This window comes from Plectropomus leopardus, chromosome 17 (assembly GCF_008729295.1).
Source record: "Plectropomus leopardus isolate mb chromosome 17, YSFRI_Pleo_2.0, whole genome shotgun sequence".
Lineage (NCBI taxonomy): Eukaryota > Metazoa > Chordata > Actinopteri > Perciformes > Serranidae > Plectropomus > Plectropomus leopardus.
The window spans coordinates 21,247,634-21,264,612 of record NC_056479.1 but is presented as its reverse complement, the minus strand read 5'-3'; the positions used below and the strand labels follow the sequence as shown (position 1 = coordinate 21,264,612).

At 37.1% G+C, this 16,979-nt stretch overlaps 2 protein-coding genes across 2 annotated transcripts; both read right to left on the bottom strand.

Annotated features, from left to right (window-relative positions):
- Positions 1-634: 634 nt before the first annotated feature.
- il12rb2l (interleukin 12 receptor, beta 2a, like) lies at positions 635-13,079 on the bottom strand. The gene is made up of 15 exons (XM_042504687.1): positions 12,967-13,079; positions 12,436-12,531; positions 7,153-7,300; positions 6,874-7,022; positions 6,561-6,703; positions 5,817-5,955; positions 4,856-4,932; positions 4,516-4,753; positions 4,095-4,289; positions 3,309-3,413; positions 3,038-3,181; positions 2,346-2,507; positions 2,112-2,181; positions 1,520-1,643; positions 635-1,403 (listed from the first exon to the last, which is right to left on the bottom strand). The coding sequence occupies exons 2-15, from the start codon at positions 12,503-12,505 to the stop codon at positions 1,062-1,064; spliced, it is 2,106 nt and encodes a 701-aa protein (XP_042360621.1). The 5' UTR covers positions 12,506-12,531; positions 12,967-13,079; the 3' UTR covers positions 635-1,061.
- Positions 13,080-14,598: 1,519 nt separating this feature from the next.
- Positions 14,599-16,290, bottom strand: rln3a (relaxin 3a). Its single transcript, XM_042505708.1, has 2 exons — positions 16,062-16,290; positions 14,599-15,277 (listed from the first exon to the last, which is right to left on the bottom strand). The coding sequence occupies exons 1-2, from the start codon at positions 16,219-16,221 to the stop codon at positions 14,994-14,996; spliced, it is 444 nt and encodes a 147-aa protein (XP_042361642.1). The 5' UTR covers positions 16,222-16,290; the 3' UTR covers positions 14,599-14,993.
- Positions 16,291-16,979: the final 689 nt, after the last annotated feature.

Here is a 16,979-nt window from a genome sequence, read left to right as displayed (position 1 = left end):
TCTTATGTACATATTACTTATCAAAATATACATTTTAAGGTGCAAAAATGTTAACAAAAAAAGAACAAACTTGACAATTTACCTAAATAGGCACAAAAAAACATGAAATAACACTGGATATTTTATATTCAGTGGGTTCAAGAAAGCAAGGGTTCTTCAGGGTTTCTACACATTTTTACTAATGACTTTTCAAAACTTTTCTATAGTTTACCCCAATTTCATGACTTTATTCAAGTAGTAGGTAGGCCCACAAACATGCACTACCCAGGCATTTGACAATTAGTGCTAGCACTTGCTATTTTTACTCACAAGCTAGACATTCCTGCCAAGATGTAAATATTCAAAAGCTAATCTTGGAGCTCATGAACCAAAAATTAAAAAATAATAATATTTAAAAACTCTATAGTCCAAGGATGGTGCATTCAGTCAGTGTCTCCTTGTGGAAATAACAAAAAGGGGTGAGTTACCCAGGTACATTTTAAAAGTGAGTTTTCTGAGATCGTTATACACATGATCATGTATTTGAGAAATACTTAAGTGTCAGTGACAAATAATTCCTGATTTACTTCATATTGAGGCTCCAGGCTGGATCAGTATGTTTAATACAAAGAAATTATAATGTCTTGCACATCCAGTAAATTGCCAGTTTTTCTATGCATTTGGTTTATTTTTGCCTTATAAAATATACAGTACTACACTTGGTACACAGCCAGGCTCAACATAAGACAGAAATGGGAGGCTACATAAGTTGTTCCTGTTTTTAAAAAATAACAACAAAAAAGTCATGAAACAAACACTTACCAAGTTAAACAAAATACCCAAACAAACAAATGCAAACAGTGTAAAGAGAGAGTAGAGAGAGGGAATGCATCACTGTCATAAGCTTCTGAAGATTAATCTCTTCAATGACCTGAGTCCGCCACCTCAGTCCTGCAGAGAGAGGCTCATCGTCTAAATTCACATTTCCACATTGATCGTTTTTTTGCAAATTTAAAACAAAACAAAACAAAAAAAATACACGCTTTTGAGGTGAATGTCTCTGATGCAAGGTCGAGAAAATGTCAAGCTACCTGCACTTCCAAAGCACTTGGCATGAAGTGCTTTTCATAACCCGACGTTGGCTGTTCGTCCTCCTCTGAGCTCCACCCCTCCTCCCTGTCCTTCTCCTCATCTGAATCCAACATTTTGCTGTACTCTTCTCTTCCATATCTGTGGTCTGTCCTATGACACTCCTCTGTGACAGCTTCCTCCCTCTGATCATCTTCCATCTCAAAGCATCCGTCTCCAACCACTGGCCTTGTTAACCTGTCTGCACAGGGCTGGATTTCCAAAACCTCCAACACAGAGATCTCGGGATGCGGCTCATTGACGGGAATGCAGATACAAGCCAGCTGGTCATTAGCCTACAGGAAGATCACACACAGAACCCAAGATGTCTTTTTTGCATACATAATAATGAACTAGGACAGAATAAACAGATAACAACAAAGACGTCCTGGCATTTTGGTCAGTCTCTCACCTGGTACATCATGTGCTTTAAAATGTGACTGTTGCGGGCATCCGGCACTTTCTCATATAAAAATGTAGGCACCAGTGGACATGCTTTGTTTTCTCCATGACAAAAATTGGCAGACACGAAAGAGCTTTAACAAAACAAACAAAAAAAACATAAGACGCCACACATAATCACATAAAGTCACAATGTTAAGGATCAATTAAGAGAACATGTCCATTAATGTATTATGAACATCAATGTTCACATCAACATTTTATGAAGCAGTGAAATTTGGGAGAATTTGAATTTAATATCCTTTTGATGTAAAGCAACAGAATGAATGTTTTATTCAATATTTTGAATGTTAACTGTGATTTAATTACTTTTTTTTATCAATTACTGTAACTGATTACAATTACATTCTTTTGGTAATTTAATTATTTAACTAGTTGCATGTAACTCTTTACTCCACAAAACTGAATATTAGATGAGAATGCAAAACACCATTTTTTTTGTGTGACAGTCAAAGTGTTAAACAAAACAAGAAAAACAATTATGATGCACCACAGTCATAGATCAGACAGTCAAAGACAAGTTTTTTAAATGATCATCTTACCAGGATAAAATAACAAGAAAGCATATTAAGACTACAGAAATGAATCCAACGAGCAGTGGTATTGGAAGTACTGAAAAACAGGAAGGAGATGAAAGAAACAAACTAGTTTAGACAGTAATGATTAATCCACTTATGTTGTAAGAAATATCAAATTATACCTCTAAAAAACTCCAAACTCTTAATCATACAGCTTATCACATTTAACAAGAAAATAATGAAGATATAATACAATACCCAAGATTTCATTGAGATTCGTTTTGAAATTTACGGTGGCATTTTCTCCAGGCCCAGCTGAAGTCACAGCTCTTATTCGCACCTCATAATTCTGTCCTGGACTGAGACCATGCAGCTTAAAAGTCATATTTTCCTCCGGGGGGGATGCACTCACATTGTGCACTGTAGAAAAGACAAAGTGTGTGGAGTGAGGATAGACTGTATATTTTATTTATTATCAGTCTATGGGAGTGAGGTAAAGTAACAAAAAATAGCTGACACAGACACGCCAAGCTAAGTATACAATTGTATAACTGTATTTAGTTTATTACTAATTATCCTAGTTTTTTTATACTATCATCATAGAGCCATTTAAGAGACCTAAAAACAGATTACAGTCATGCTAGCTGCTCTGTGAGGCTACATTTAGGCACAGTAGTGCAAGCAAAATGCTATTGTCAACATGCTAACTGCTCACAATAACAACGCTAACGTGCTAAAGTGTAGCAGGTACAATGTTTTCACCTTTTTTACTTTGGCATGTGGGCATGCTAACACTGACTAATTAGTATGAAACAAAAAGTTTGTTTATTAAAGCTGAAAGGGTACAGTTGAAATCTGAAATTCTCACCCAAAAGTTAATACTTAATACCCTTTAGTCTTACACACTGGACCTTTAACTAATTTACTACTACTGTAAAGTTGCTCTGTACCTTTTTGTCCGTTTACTTGGTCTACTATGAATTGGTAGTACAGGATCACCCCATTCTGCATGGAGAGGGGAACAGGCTTCCACAAGAGGGTCACATGAGTGTCAGCAATGGAAAACACCTTAAATGATTGCACTTTGGAGGGAGCTGAAGAGTGACAGAGAAACAATACAGTTTTTTACATTTAAAATAAGGACAGACAAAATTACAAGTAAAAAAAAAAAAAAAAAAAGAAAAAGAAAATACAGGTCAAAAATAATGCATAAATACTTACTTCCTTCAAGTGAATATCCAATAACTGATGAGAGGTGATGGACTTTACTGCTGTGTGATATAGTAAACAATGACACCTGGTAGGGTGTGTTTTTTTTATATTGACCTGTAGGTGGAGACACACAGCAGAATTAAACAGGCATTTTGACAACAGCCAGCAAAAGTCCAACTTAAACCACATTTCCAACTATTTTTTAAAGAATTCCTTGTAACCATCTGGACTCCCTAAACATATTTACTTATTTGTTTTTATTGTATTTTTATTTACTTATTTTTATTTATTTTTTGTCTGTCTGTCTGTTTTTGTTGTTTGGGTTTTTTCTTTTCTGTCTATTTGCTTATTTGTTTCTGTCTTAACTTGACAGGTTTAGTTGTCAGTAATTTGTTTACTGCTAGTATTATTGTTTATGTATTTTGTGTCCTTGTCTTCCCTGCTTTGCAAAAAAGTTCAATAAAAATATGTCTGAAAAAAAGAATATATTAAGTAAGTCAGTAAATCTATTCATATCATAGATATAGGTCACATAGTGCTTTACAAGGACAATATACAACAGACAAAAAAGAAAACTTACAGTGACTACCCGACCCACATATTTTGCACAATTCATAATAAACGGAATAAAATAAAATAAAATAAAAATAATGTGATTAAGTGATTACAGCTGAGAGGTGGTTTCTTTGAATGAATGTCTGTCACTTTCTGGGGCTACTTAAACAGATGTGTCATATGATCAATCTTTTCTTTTTATCTCATGTAATGCCATAGATGTATCCAAATCAAACATACCTTTTAAAATTCCTACTGTGTGGTTTTTGTTCACTTTGACCCAGTCAAACCCTTGGCCCGGAGGACACCCTGCTTGCTTGTATTGCACCACATATTCCTTCAGGTTATCAGAGAGCTGAGATGGCTCATCCCAGGACACAGTGAGGTTCTCTTTGTTCATCTTGAGGTGAATAGCTTGCTCATTTTTCCATTTACCTTGGAAGAGACAAACGCCTTGTTAGTTCTGATGAGCCGCATGAACAAAATGTAAAGAAAGTAATAATTAAAGAATCAGATTATACAAATACATTTTCTTCTAATTCCACCAGTTAGGAGCCGCATTTAGCCCTAAGGATGTTTTTTTAAATAGGCCCTTTGAGTTTTCAGTACTTTTACTTACTGCTTACACTTTTTACTCAATGACAGTCTGGGGAATTGATACCTGGTATTGGCACAGCGAGGTAAGAAGGCTCTGTGGCACCATGTGTGTTGTAGGCAGATACACTGGCTGTTGAAATAGCCTTTATAGAGGAATTGAAGCGGCATTGCGTCTCACTGCACACCAACTGGCCCCCTGGCTCAGACGTGGACAAATTGACCAACACCTCAGCGTAGTTACTGTAAGACAGTCTGACTTCATATCCTAGAATGAGACCGCAAGCCTGAGATATAGGAAGCCTCTGGACGGGACGGAGAGAAGGAGAGGGCAGTGAGGGGTGAGTCTGCAAAAAGTGACACACTGGTTCATTATTTCAGTCAGAGAATGATTACTGTTAGCCTACCTTCCAGGTAAGAAAACAGTTGGACGGTGCCTGAGACATCCCGCAGTCCATCCATACATCCAGCTCTCCAATCGGGGCTGAACAAGAAAGGAACAAATTAGTAAGAGGAGAAGGAAACCAGAGAGTTAATGGCAAGTCAGAATCAGTGCAGGTTTAGGGAACTGAGAAATTGTTGTTTTGTTTAGTGGGGGATGCAACATTGCTATGGTGAGTTAGATTAATCCTTTCTGTTTCATCTTAACATAATTACTGTCACCATAGTTTACGTACTGAAACAATAAATATCTGTATGGTAAATATGAAGATACAGCTAGCTGTTATTTTGGAATAAAGACAGGAGAAAGGGGAAGCAGCTCTCCTGGATCTGTCCAAAAAATAAAAGTGTAAAAATGACAAATCACTATTTAATATTTGGTTTTAATTTTCATTTGGTTTCACAATTACATATGCCATAAAGACATACATAAAAATGTGCGTTCCTGGGGCTTCCAGCAGCTCAGTGTGCAGGCGCACCACGTACAAAGGCAATGTCCTTGTCCTAAAGGCAGAAATGCCAAAAATAATCCCCCCAAAAAAGGTTATTGATACATCCAGTACAACAAAATAAAGGCGGAAATACAAAACACAATAAGAAGTCGTTATGGCCATACACTATCATAAAAAATACAACTCACAACATACAAGTTAGTATTATCCTGCTGGTAGGCTAACAGCTGAAGCATAGTGTCCATCCTCCAGTTCCCACCCCACTCACGCCTGGTTAACATGGTTGGCTCCATCAGCACTGTTGTTGTTAGCACTGTTACAACCGTCAGCTGCTAGCACGCGGCTTAGCCACCTCCATGCTGAGAACCGTGTTTAGACAACATGCATCTGATTCTGACCAGATGACCTCTGAATGCCGTATTCTGCTCCTTTAACTCAACAGCTAAAATGGCAGAAAACAAACAGGAAGACCCACCCGCCTCAAGGCTTTGTATCCTGTAGATTGCACTCCAGTCACTCGGCAAGCCTTTGGCACAGGAACAGCGAACTTGAAATTCATAAACTGTGCAGGGCTGGGGACTGTCAAATGTATATCCATGGAGTCCACTCTCTTCCTGTGCGGAAAGAAAAAAAAACAAGCATGAGCATAAATCCAGTGACAAAGCTTAGTCAGTAAACAATATACGTTTTTTCTCTTTTTAGGACAATAATTGACTGAATTCATTGATGCATTAGCTCAGTCTCCTCAATGCCAACATACTGCATTACAAAGCATGGACTACATTAAGAGAAAGAAAAGCAGTTCTCCCAGACATTTTCCTAGGCGACATTTCAAGACTTTCCCAAGACTTTTTAAGGACCCATAAAACATTTCATACATAATTTCCGCTGAGTGGTGTACACGAAGAGAGACAAAATGCGGGGACTAAATAAAGAACATGCGTGATGGTAAACAAAGCACTGTCACACATCAACGCATTTAGACACACATTGAAATTTAAACAGAAAATAAATTCCAGTTATTAAATAGAAGGTTATTCATGAAAAAAATTACTTTCACAAATTCATTACACACTACATAATTTCATGACTTTTCCAAAACTTTCAATAATTTTTACTAATTATGTGGCCTTTCCTGAAATGTAAAATTCCAAGTTTTCCATGACTGTGGGAACCCTGGGAAAGGAAAATGGTGAAAGAAAAAGCCTAAGCTGCACACCTCAGCCCAGACTTGGTCTGCTTCAGTCCGATATCGGACATCACAGTGTCCCAAAGAGATCTGCAGCTCATCACAGGAGAAAGCCCATTCAACCTCTAATGTATCCTGAAAGCTCCATGTGATGTTAGGAGGGGGCAGCTTCACTAAAAACAGAAACAGATACACAAAACAATTTAAAATAAAAAATAACTTAAAATTAAAATGAATAATTTGAAGATAAACTACAAGTCCAAATAATTCCCATTAAAATAGGTAAATTATTGTGATTCAGGTTGTCAGAAAAGCTGACTGAGAATGTGCAGGACTGACTTACTGATATCGTGTGTAATGTACATAGCCTTCTGAGAACTGGTAGAACCATGCTGGTTCTTAGCCAGGACCCAAACATGAAGTTCTCCATGGCTGAAGTGTTTACGATGGATAATCCCACTCAGACTGGTCCCATTGATCACATGGCCCTCTCTGAAGAGAACACAAGAGGAGCAGAACATATTCAGAGGGCTTCTCCCAAAGTTAAACAGTTGTTTGCTCTTTTTTTTATTGGAAAAGTTGTCAGATGTCTATGACTACTGATATATTTGGTTGTGTTTACTCATTTTTTGCTGGCTCCCAGTGCAGGCTGTAGTTGGTGGGGATCTGAGGATCCAGACTTGGATCCCATCTACAGTGGATATCTGCACAATTGTTTTTCTCGTCACATGGGATATAGCAGTCAGGAAGAGAGGGAGCAGCAGGAGGGGCTGGAGAAACAAAGAGCGCACAGGATAAAACCAAAAGTGATTGTTCATAGTTCACAGAACTTCAAAACTCACGTAAAAATGAAAAAGTGAGCTCAGTACTGATCCCCCACCCCCAGATGTGTCTGAGGGCACGTGTGAGGGAACAGGGAGGGCAAGGCATGAGAGCAGTGAAACATTGAGACAACATGCTGATAAGAAGAGTTAAAATAACAAAAATGTAGATGTATTCATCTTGCATCGTGCATTACTTTAGTGGATCATAACATATGCTCAGATTTAGCCGTGACAAAGACCAAGGCTTGTTTTCAGCCTTGAAAATTGCCCGAAATGCCTTTTGCTATGTGATTTTTTGATCACCTTCAGCTTCTACAGGCAGGCTAAGAGTAGTGAGGAGTCTGCAGTAAATGATGGTATAAATCAAAGCAGACCGGTCTTTTAACAACTGTGAATCACCGCAGCCAGGAGAGACCCTTGATCTTACATCATACATCATAAATATACACAAAAAATATTAAGGCTGATGGGTCTAGTAGTTTGTGAGATAAGGTGCAGAAAGACAGATACACGCATATACAACCAGTGGTGTAATGTAACAAAGTAATAATATGTTGTTACAGTACTTAAATATATTTTGTATCTGTACTTTAGTTGAATTTTGGTCAACTTTCACATTTGCTTCGATAAATTTCCCAAATAAAATGTACTTTTACTCTACTACACTTCCCTTAAGCACTGTAGTTACTTTCAAACAAAATGAGGAGAAAAGAACAAGGGACAGATTAAAGAGTGGGAGGGAAGGAAAAGCTGGATTTTATTCTTTTTAAGGTGGTTTAACTGATGAAAACATAAACGTCATAACTCTCAAAATTCTGACCGCTTGTTTTTTTGGTTTTTTTTTAAATTAACAGCTTTTACTTTCAATACATAAATACTTTTAATATCATAAAATGACTTTTGACACTTGAATACAGTAAACATCAGATACTTTCAAGACTTTTACTTAACATTCTTATTGGAGACTTTAACTTTTATTTTCTGGCAAGATATCTATACTTTTATTCAAGTATGGCTTTCAGATACTTCATCCACCACTGCTAATGACTGAATGCATGATCTCCACCAGGCATAGGCAAACAAAACAAAGCAAAAACGGTTTCAACTACAACTTAACATTACAATCTTTATGAACGTAGGATTTATTGCAGGGATGTTAAATTGGTCTGTGTTAGTTTAGCTGTACCGAAGCAAGCAAAGTTTATTTATGTCGCACTTCTCACAGAAACCAGTCACAAAGTGCTTCACAAACAAATTAAAATTAAATTAAAACTAACAAAACAAAATAAAAATTAAATTAAAACTAACAAAACAAAATAAAATCCAGATAAAATGATCAAATAAACTGGCAACATAGTACTCCAACCACGACATCTGAAAGACCATAAGGGTTTGGAGTTTGTTTGTTTTTTAAATTTGGCACATAGTGTGAGGAGCTCTTTAAATGTCTATTCTAGTGTCCAAAACAATACACGAAGATCCATTTGATTACTGATTGGGAAAAAGCTTTAAAATCAGAGTAGTGGCACATATTACAATGTCTAATCCAAAATTTTCCCACTATGAGTCACAACAAGCAAAGGTACTGACCCATCGTGACAAACTTCCAGGATACTGTGAGTCACAAAAACTACTTACCAAAATAAAAAGTGAATCCATACACACTTCTACACTGACATTTTTTTTAAGTGTCGATGTTTCAGTCACAAGAACCTTTCTCAAGACATCTTTTTCAACAACTCAAGACATTTTTTCTTTGAAATTGAATCTTTAGAAGTTTTGATTCCCTGCACAACAAAGGAGACAAAGCAAGTTGTGTGCGTGTTTGCCTTCTAGTCGCCACAAAGACAAATTATGAAGTGAATATACACCTAAAATCACAACAAATGTACGCAAGTGGCCTGAAGAAATCAAAATGAAAAATACGCGTTGCAACAATTAATCTCCAAAATCTCTCCAACACTTATTCCGGTCAGACGAGAAACAACACAGATATTAAAAAAAGAAAAAATATATAATTCAATATTGATTTGTTGAAAGTCTTAGCAGTTTTGCTTGGGGAAATCAGATTTATTTTTTGATCATCATTCATTGCGTTTTAGTCAGATTCATATCATATTAGAAAAGAGAGAGGCAGTGAATACCTGAGATACAATTCAAAAATTGTAAAGGAAAGAATGAAGCCCGATCTACACCACAAGAGAAATACAAAGCATGTTTAGTCATTTGTGCAGCTGCCAGCACCTGCAAACACACACACACACACACACAAACCCTTTTTTTCTATTCATCACAAGACTGTCACCTCAAACCATTTCTTGAAATCCTCTACACTTTTCGCAGTGATCAATTCAATGCCTGCACGTTGCAGGAAAACACACAGCCAGAAACTTTACCCAGAAACAAGCACTCTGATCAGTCTGGGTCCAAATGCCTGCACTCCTCCCTTGTCACCACTTCCTCTTTGATACAGACAGTAATGTAGTATTATTTAGGCTCAGTCTCCATATAAGAAAACCTAAAGGCATGTGACCTACATGTGTTAGCACAAAGAGCCCTTTATCAAAACATGTTAAGCTCAATGTAATGGCCTCAGTAAGCAGATCTGTTGCACACAAAACACCTGATTCTTTAGTTAGTTTTAAAAAAACTGCAGGAAACATCAACATGTTTTGTTGGAGGGAGGTTTTAGTGGTAGACAAAGTCTTAAACTTTAGCACTGATACCAAAGCTTAGACAAAGCCCTTCATGTTGCATTTTAGTGCTGCACAATTTGGTAAAAATGTGCAGTTGCAATTATACTGAACAATATTACAATTGTGATAAAATAAATAAATAAATGATATCATGAGTCTACCTTCTTGGTTATCAAGGAAAATGCAGAGAATAATAATAGTTTTGAAGTGTGTATTTCTCAACTCAAAACATACAAAAATTAAGTAGAAGAAGAAAAATTACAAAACCTTAAGTTTTTACAGTACTGTTTTCAAAATAACTTAATATTTTCCCCAAAAAGTAAGTTCTTCCATTAGCTGGCTTAAAGCTTTCTTCTTGGCTTTGGCTGCAGGTGGACTTTCCACATCCAGGCGTTCTTTTTATGCGGTTATGTATTTAAAAAATCGCAATTGCAGATTTTTGACTGCAACTGCAATTATATTAATCGTGCAGCACTATTGCATTTACACTTAAATATTGTATCCCAAGGCCTATACTTGCAAAATGTCACTCAGACTAACACATACTGACTGTGGTCACTCAGACTAACACATACTGACTGTGGTCACTCAGATTAACACATACTGACTATGGTCAGTATGACGCTAAAAAAAGACCACTAAAAGCCCATAAAGAAATGCAAAGGAGTTGCAAAATGGCACAAAATAACTAAAAACTGGCAAAAGAACAAAGAGACACTCTACAACCACAAGGAGAGACAAACTGACTTCAAAGTGACAGAAACCGAACCAAAAATACAGAACCTCAGAAACTCAAAATTGCTAGTGAGACACAAAACACTCAAAGAAACCCAAATTACTACAAAACAGCAAAGACACACAAAATGACTACAAATAGAAAAAAAGCCAAGATTTCCTTAAAGAGACACAAAATTGCCTAAACAAGACACAAAATGACCAAAAAGAAACACAAAAGCAAAAAAGATGCATTAAGAAAAACACAGAGATGGAAAAACCACCACAAAGTCTGTGTGTCTTCCTCCTATGTAGGTGGGGGGGGCCCTTTGCATACCTGTGCCCTGGTTCCCATTGTGTCATAGTCCGCCTATGGTTGTTGCTGGTTGTTGTGGAGCTAATCCGACATACTTTGTTAACTCTTGGGAAATTTATTCTTTAAAAAATGAATCATTTTTTAAAAGTTGATCTTATATTTTTTGTGTAAAATCTTGTACAGCAAAGAACTGTTGTTGTCCTTATATTATATTTGCCATGTTTGAAACTGAAATCTAACTAATTAACTGAGAAGTACGTTTAGAATCAGAATCAGAATCAGAATCAGAAAAAGATTTATTGCCAGGTATAGTTACCACAATACGAGGAATTTGTTCTGGTGTCTTGGTGCAACATAAATATAGAAAAAGAAAACAGATAAAATTGAAGATACAAATATAAAATATAAAATATAAAATATTAAAAGTACGAGTCTTACAGTGCAAAACAAAACAAGTAACACAAGTAACAGTGTAACAGTGCAAGAAACAGAACCATGGAATTAAAGTATATACAAGAATGGTTGGAGTGCAAGATATATATTGATATTTACATTGAAATTCACATTTATACAGGTTTGAGTGCAATTTTATGGTGTGGATGTGCCGCATGACCAGCAGCAGTGCCGGTGATGTACATTAATGAACACAGTAATCAGTGGTGTAGTGCTAGTTAATGGGGTGGGTGTACTACTGGGGAGATGAGTAGGTAGGGATGCAGCTTTATACCAGTTTCAAGGTATACAGTGGAATAAAAACGGAAGGTTATCATACTGTGTACATTTGCTTATTTACTTTATTTCTTAAAAATACCACATCTCACCAGTATTGTGTTAATTTTGAAAAGGGAGACTTTTTACACACAAAAAGTTTCAAATATGATAAAACATTTCTTCAATCCCCCTAAAAAAACCTTCTGTTTTTACTCCTTTAAAAGTCATTGTGACTGATTATAATGGTAATTATTGTGTATATAGTGATCTTTTCTGAGACAGTAATCATAATATAAAAATGTAATACTGATGCAACCCTGTAAGTAAGTAACCAAGGAGGAAGTGTGTAGTCTCTCTGATTCCAGTAGCTCATTGACTGCTAGATGAGTATGCAGTAAATGACTAAAAAAAGGTGCTTATACCCTGCATCCCTGTGCAGATCCACCCTTTACTGTGTTCTATAAATGTAATAGAGTAACAAGGGCAATATTTTCCTCTGAATGCAGTGGCATACAGTGTAAAGTAGCATATAACTGAGCAGATTTTAAAAAACACAAGTAAAAGCAACTAAGATTAAGAAGACTTTCACCCAGTCAGCATTTGAATAACATGTAGTCTACCCAAGCAGTGAATAATAAGCCTACCTGGAGCAAAACAGTTGGGCACGTTGACCAACAAGATGGACAGTAGCCACCTTGTTATGAGTGTGGCCATTACATTTGGACCCAGGCCTCTAGTGTCTGTAGAAAACACACATATACATACATACATAGCATCAAAGACGGAAGTTGCAGCTTGTAACAGCTATATTACTCAAACTTGAGCACTTTTAAAGAGTTTTGGACACCGTAACTTAAATGTAGCGGGCGTTAGGAATCACCAGCACGTGCATCGAAACGTAAGCGACTGTACATCCTAAACTTTGACATAAATAGTCCAAATATCCACAGTTTGTCTGTGTTACAAATATTACTGTTGAAAATACTCAAATTGTAAATAGCAAACGCATATGTAGTATATCGCTAGTACGTGAAAGCACACTCAGTATTTGTGAAAGTAGCCCAATACCAATTCGTATTTTAAAAGTGTTCCGTCTCAAATTACAGCAAGTTGATTTGTTCTTTAAAAAATAGTTAAATATCAATACATATTAACCGTATGTTAAATTAAATTACCTCATTTTGAGAGACACTGGGATGCCCGTCGCGCATTACGCAGCGATATAAAAACACCGTTTAAAGAGAAACTTTTGTTGAACTTGTTCAAACGATCCGTTCAGCGTTTTTACCGGGTGGCCCCGCCCATTTCGAGGAATTTCCAGTGACGTGAACCCGCGCGCGTTTATGGCTCATTGACGCGCACAGCGTGCACACCTCTAGCAGCTACTTCCTGCTTTGTGGCTGCAGAGGGTCCAAAAACACAAGCCGTCTAGCCCAAATATATTCACTTAAAAACAACACAGGCGACTTTTCGACGTAAGCGCTGTTTTTGTGAATAAATTGGGAGATATCACACATGACAGAACAGGTACTGATACACTCAGCAGTGACATAATAAGTGGTGGAAGAAGTATTAAGTAAAAGTACTAAGACCACACTGTAAAAATACTATGTTACAAGTAAAACCCATGCATTGATAATAATACTCAAGTAAAAGTAAGTAGGTATAGCCAGGAAAAAAGTAATTCAAGTATTAAAAGTACAAACTACATAATACAGAAAAATCTTAAAACTCAGATTTATTTGAAAACAATAGAAAAACGCTGTCAAAATTAAACTTACTTTGAATAAAAAGCCTATCCAGCAGATCCATCTGTTATGGTAACCGTGAAAGGAAGCCAGCTCTGTCCTGGCATGTTTTCACCCATGGTGTGTGACAGAGAGATACCACAGTTCCCTCTTTACTGCTGCTTTCACGGTAACCAACACTGCTCCCAAATGCCAAAACTGACCATTATCAACCAATTAGCACTCATGTGCAATATTACTATATACCAAACTGTGCAATATTTATACTTTATTTGTGCAACAATGTGAATACAGCCATTCAACTTGTCTATTTTCCCTCAGTTACTGTTTTACTGTTTTAAGTCATCAATCATCATGCAGGTGCAATATTATCACTTACCAAACTGTGCAATATCTATACTCAATTTGGCTTTATTTTTATTCATATCATCACACAGGTGCAACATTATTGTAAGGCTACCTTCTTTCAGCCTCAACTTTTAAGGTTAAATTACATCAGAGCTGTTAGTAATGAAAGCATGGGATGTCTTTTCAGTTTCTTACTCTCTTTTTAATTACTGTATTTTATTTCTGCTTTCTATAACTCTATGCTTGGCATCAGAGTAAATGTAATAAACCACAAGGTCATGCAGATACTCTTACTTTTGATACTTCATGTTACTGTTAATAGCTTTTTCTGAACTTTTACCCAGTTTTAAATGCAAGACATTTACTTGCACTTGCAAGTAATTATGTTTAAATAAATGCAATAGGATGTAGATCTGGTAATTTCCTCCATCACTGAAAATCTCACTGTGTCAAAGTATGTTTTTAAAGAAGTTTTTGATGCATCATCAATTGTAAATAATGCCAGGACAGCAATTTTCGGGTAAAGTGAGACTATTTTCAGCCTTGGCAATTGAGAAAAAAAGGGATTTTGACATAAAAATGCAACGATTTGATTCTTTTAACACATTTTTATTATAGGTCTGAACCTTTTAGTGCTCTGTGTGTTGTGAGACAAATGCAAAATACCAACAATCTATTTCTAATTACAAACAAGATCAGACAGGAGTGACTTTTATGCAGTTGTTGTCAAATGATATTAACAGAGCATTTTATTCCTTTGAATTCTTAGATGCACATTTCAGCCAGTCATGAAAAAAAAAAACATTCATATTGTGTGTTTAGTGGTTGGGAAGGACAAAACAGCTTGTTCACGATTGACTAATTAAGACTTTTCATTACAAAGCCTAGAGGAAATATATATAAACATTTCTGAACACGTGGCAGCCCTTTCTATACACTTCATACTGTGAAAAATCAAACAGTTCAGAAAGTGAAAGAGACTGGATATGAAATGGCCCATAATTCATGAGTGGAAAAAGAGAGAAAAACTGGATGTGTGTCTGTTTGTGTACTTGTGTATTTAGTAAGAATGACGATGTATTGACTCAGATGGCGATGGCTGACTCTCAGCAGAGGGAGCTGATCTCGCTCTTACTGCAGCCCCACTTGCAGCAGGCGTTGGACAGGCCAACCACCACGTCCCGGCCCTTGCGGTCAGCCTTGCGTAGGGCTTCCAGGATTTCCTCAGTGATGAAAGAACGGGCCGGTCTGCTAAACGCTTCCTCGTGGTTGTCTCTTGTTGAGAAGGTTAGATCTCTGTTTCTTTGGAGAATGCCCTCCACCACAGGATTGGGACTCAAGCCCTCCGAGAACTCCTCCTGAAGGGAGCTGAATGGGTCCTCTGAAACATCTGCAGCAGTAAAATGGGCAAATGAGGAGTCATAGAACACTAATGCTTTTCTCTTACGCTCAGATATTAACTAATAGTTTGTCCCGTCCACTATCTGCATTGGCATTGAAAGAATTGCTAAAAATGGCATGATAAACAAGGGAGTGAGTGTCAGAAGTCCCAGGAACATTGCTAACAGTCAGACAGAAATAACCTCTCAACATCCCACCTTCTACTATCGTCTCTTTACTCTTTTAATGTTAGCATGTACCCTTTCTTTTGTAAATCTGCATACTTAATTATGTTTTTCTATATTATTGCCCTGTAAATCACTCGAAATTGCCCTGTTGTATTGAATGTGCCATAAAAATAAAGCTGCTTTGCCTTACCTTGCCTTGTGTTTTATCTGAGTACATTTCAACGCAGAGACAAATAGCATTAAAAATACAAACAGATTAATTTTACAGGGTTGGGCTCCATTTATCAATATCACTTGCCTAAACCTGTTTAACACAAAACAGAAAGCCTACAGTATTCAGACATATCCTTACCCCGATAAAGACCTTCCCCTACTTCCCCTACCTTTTGTGTTTTTTATCGTCCACACAATCACAAATGAGCAATGGAGGGCGAAGACAAACAACAGAAATCCAGAAATCATAGCTTAAGATGATGAAAAAAGTTGATCTCATACATTAAATAAATATGTTCTAGTTACCAGATCTAGTCATATACATATTCACCAGATGACACCCTAAACCACTGTAGATAAGTCAGTAATGGGTGAAGATGTAGAGCCTCTCACCTGCACTCTTGAGTGACCGTCTCCACCGTGAGCCTCCGCAGGTGAAGATGACTGCCCGAATGAACTCACGACCACATAGCTTCACCCCATATGCTGGGTTGTCCATGGGCTGAACTCCAGCCACCAGCAGACAAACAGCCAGTGCCACGGCTTTCCACATAATACCCAAAGGAAATAAAGCAAAATAGAAGAGGTTAACAGCAGCTTCTTTCCCGTGGGCAGCACTTAGCTTTCTGTCTCCCTGTTTGCAAGAGCTATGACTTTGTAGGTGACCCAGGCGTGGTTTATAAAGGGGTTTGGAGCCCTGGATGGGAGACATGCATATTGCGCAAGCAGGCCTTCTCTGGAAGAAGAACAGATTGAAAGAGAGATACAGTCAGAGACCTTTATGGAGACAAAAAGAGGACCAAAGGTGGCATAATTAACGGATATGTCAGTGGCCCTGATGCTCTAATTGTGTTTCAGCATGAGAAGCACTTTTGTCACCTTTAATGTCCCCCGATATTATGATGTCATCAGATCCTGTTTACATTTGCTATGTAAACTATTCTATAATCGTTTAGGAGCATAGTGACATTAATATGTCCACCGAAGGGAGAAGTATGAGACCACATGGCATGAACACTTTTTAGAGCATACTGGCCAGATACAACTCTGTCTATTTGTTTCTCTGGTATATTATAACACTATAAATTGCTAAAATGGTAGATATCATGTTTTTTTGTCCCCTACAGATTCCATAGATTATTGTGTTATATGCACCGATGTTATTCGAGCTAAGTCTTTAAGGTGTAGTTAATACCAATCAGTAGCATAGGGATACTCATAACATAGAAGTCCTATACAGAGAGGTGCGTTGTAAAGGTAATGCCTGTCAAAAATAAAAACCTAAAAACATACGTTGAATTGAACCCATGA

Coding starts and splice junctions, on each gene's coding strand:
- il12rb2l (XM_042504687.1), bottom strand. CDS start 12,505: ATGGCCACACTCATAACAAGGTGGCTACTGTCCATCTTGTTGGTCAAC. Junction 7,301..12,435: donor GCCCAACTGTTTTGCTCCAG/GTAGGCTTATTA, acceptor TTGTTTCTCCAG/CCCCTCCTGCTGCTCCCTCT. Junction 5,956..6,560: donor CAGACCAAGTCTGGGCTGAG/GTGTGCAGCTTA, acceptor CTTTCCGCACAG/GAAGAGAGTGGACTCCATGG.
- rln3a (XM_042505708.1), bottom strand. CDS start 16,221: ATGTGGAAAGCCGTGGCACTGGCTGTTTGTCTGCTGGTGGCTGGAGTT. Junction 15,278..16,061: donor ACGGTCACTCAAGAGTGCAG/GTGAGAGGCTCT, acceptor TTACTGCTGCAG/ATGTTTCAGAGGACCCATTC.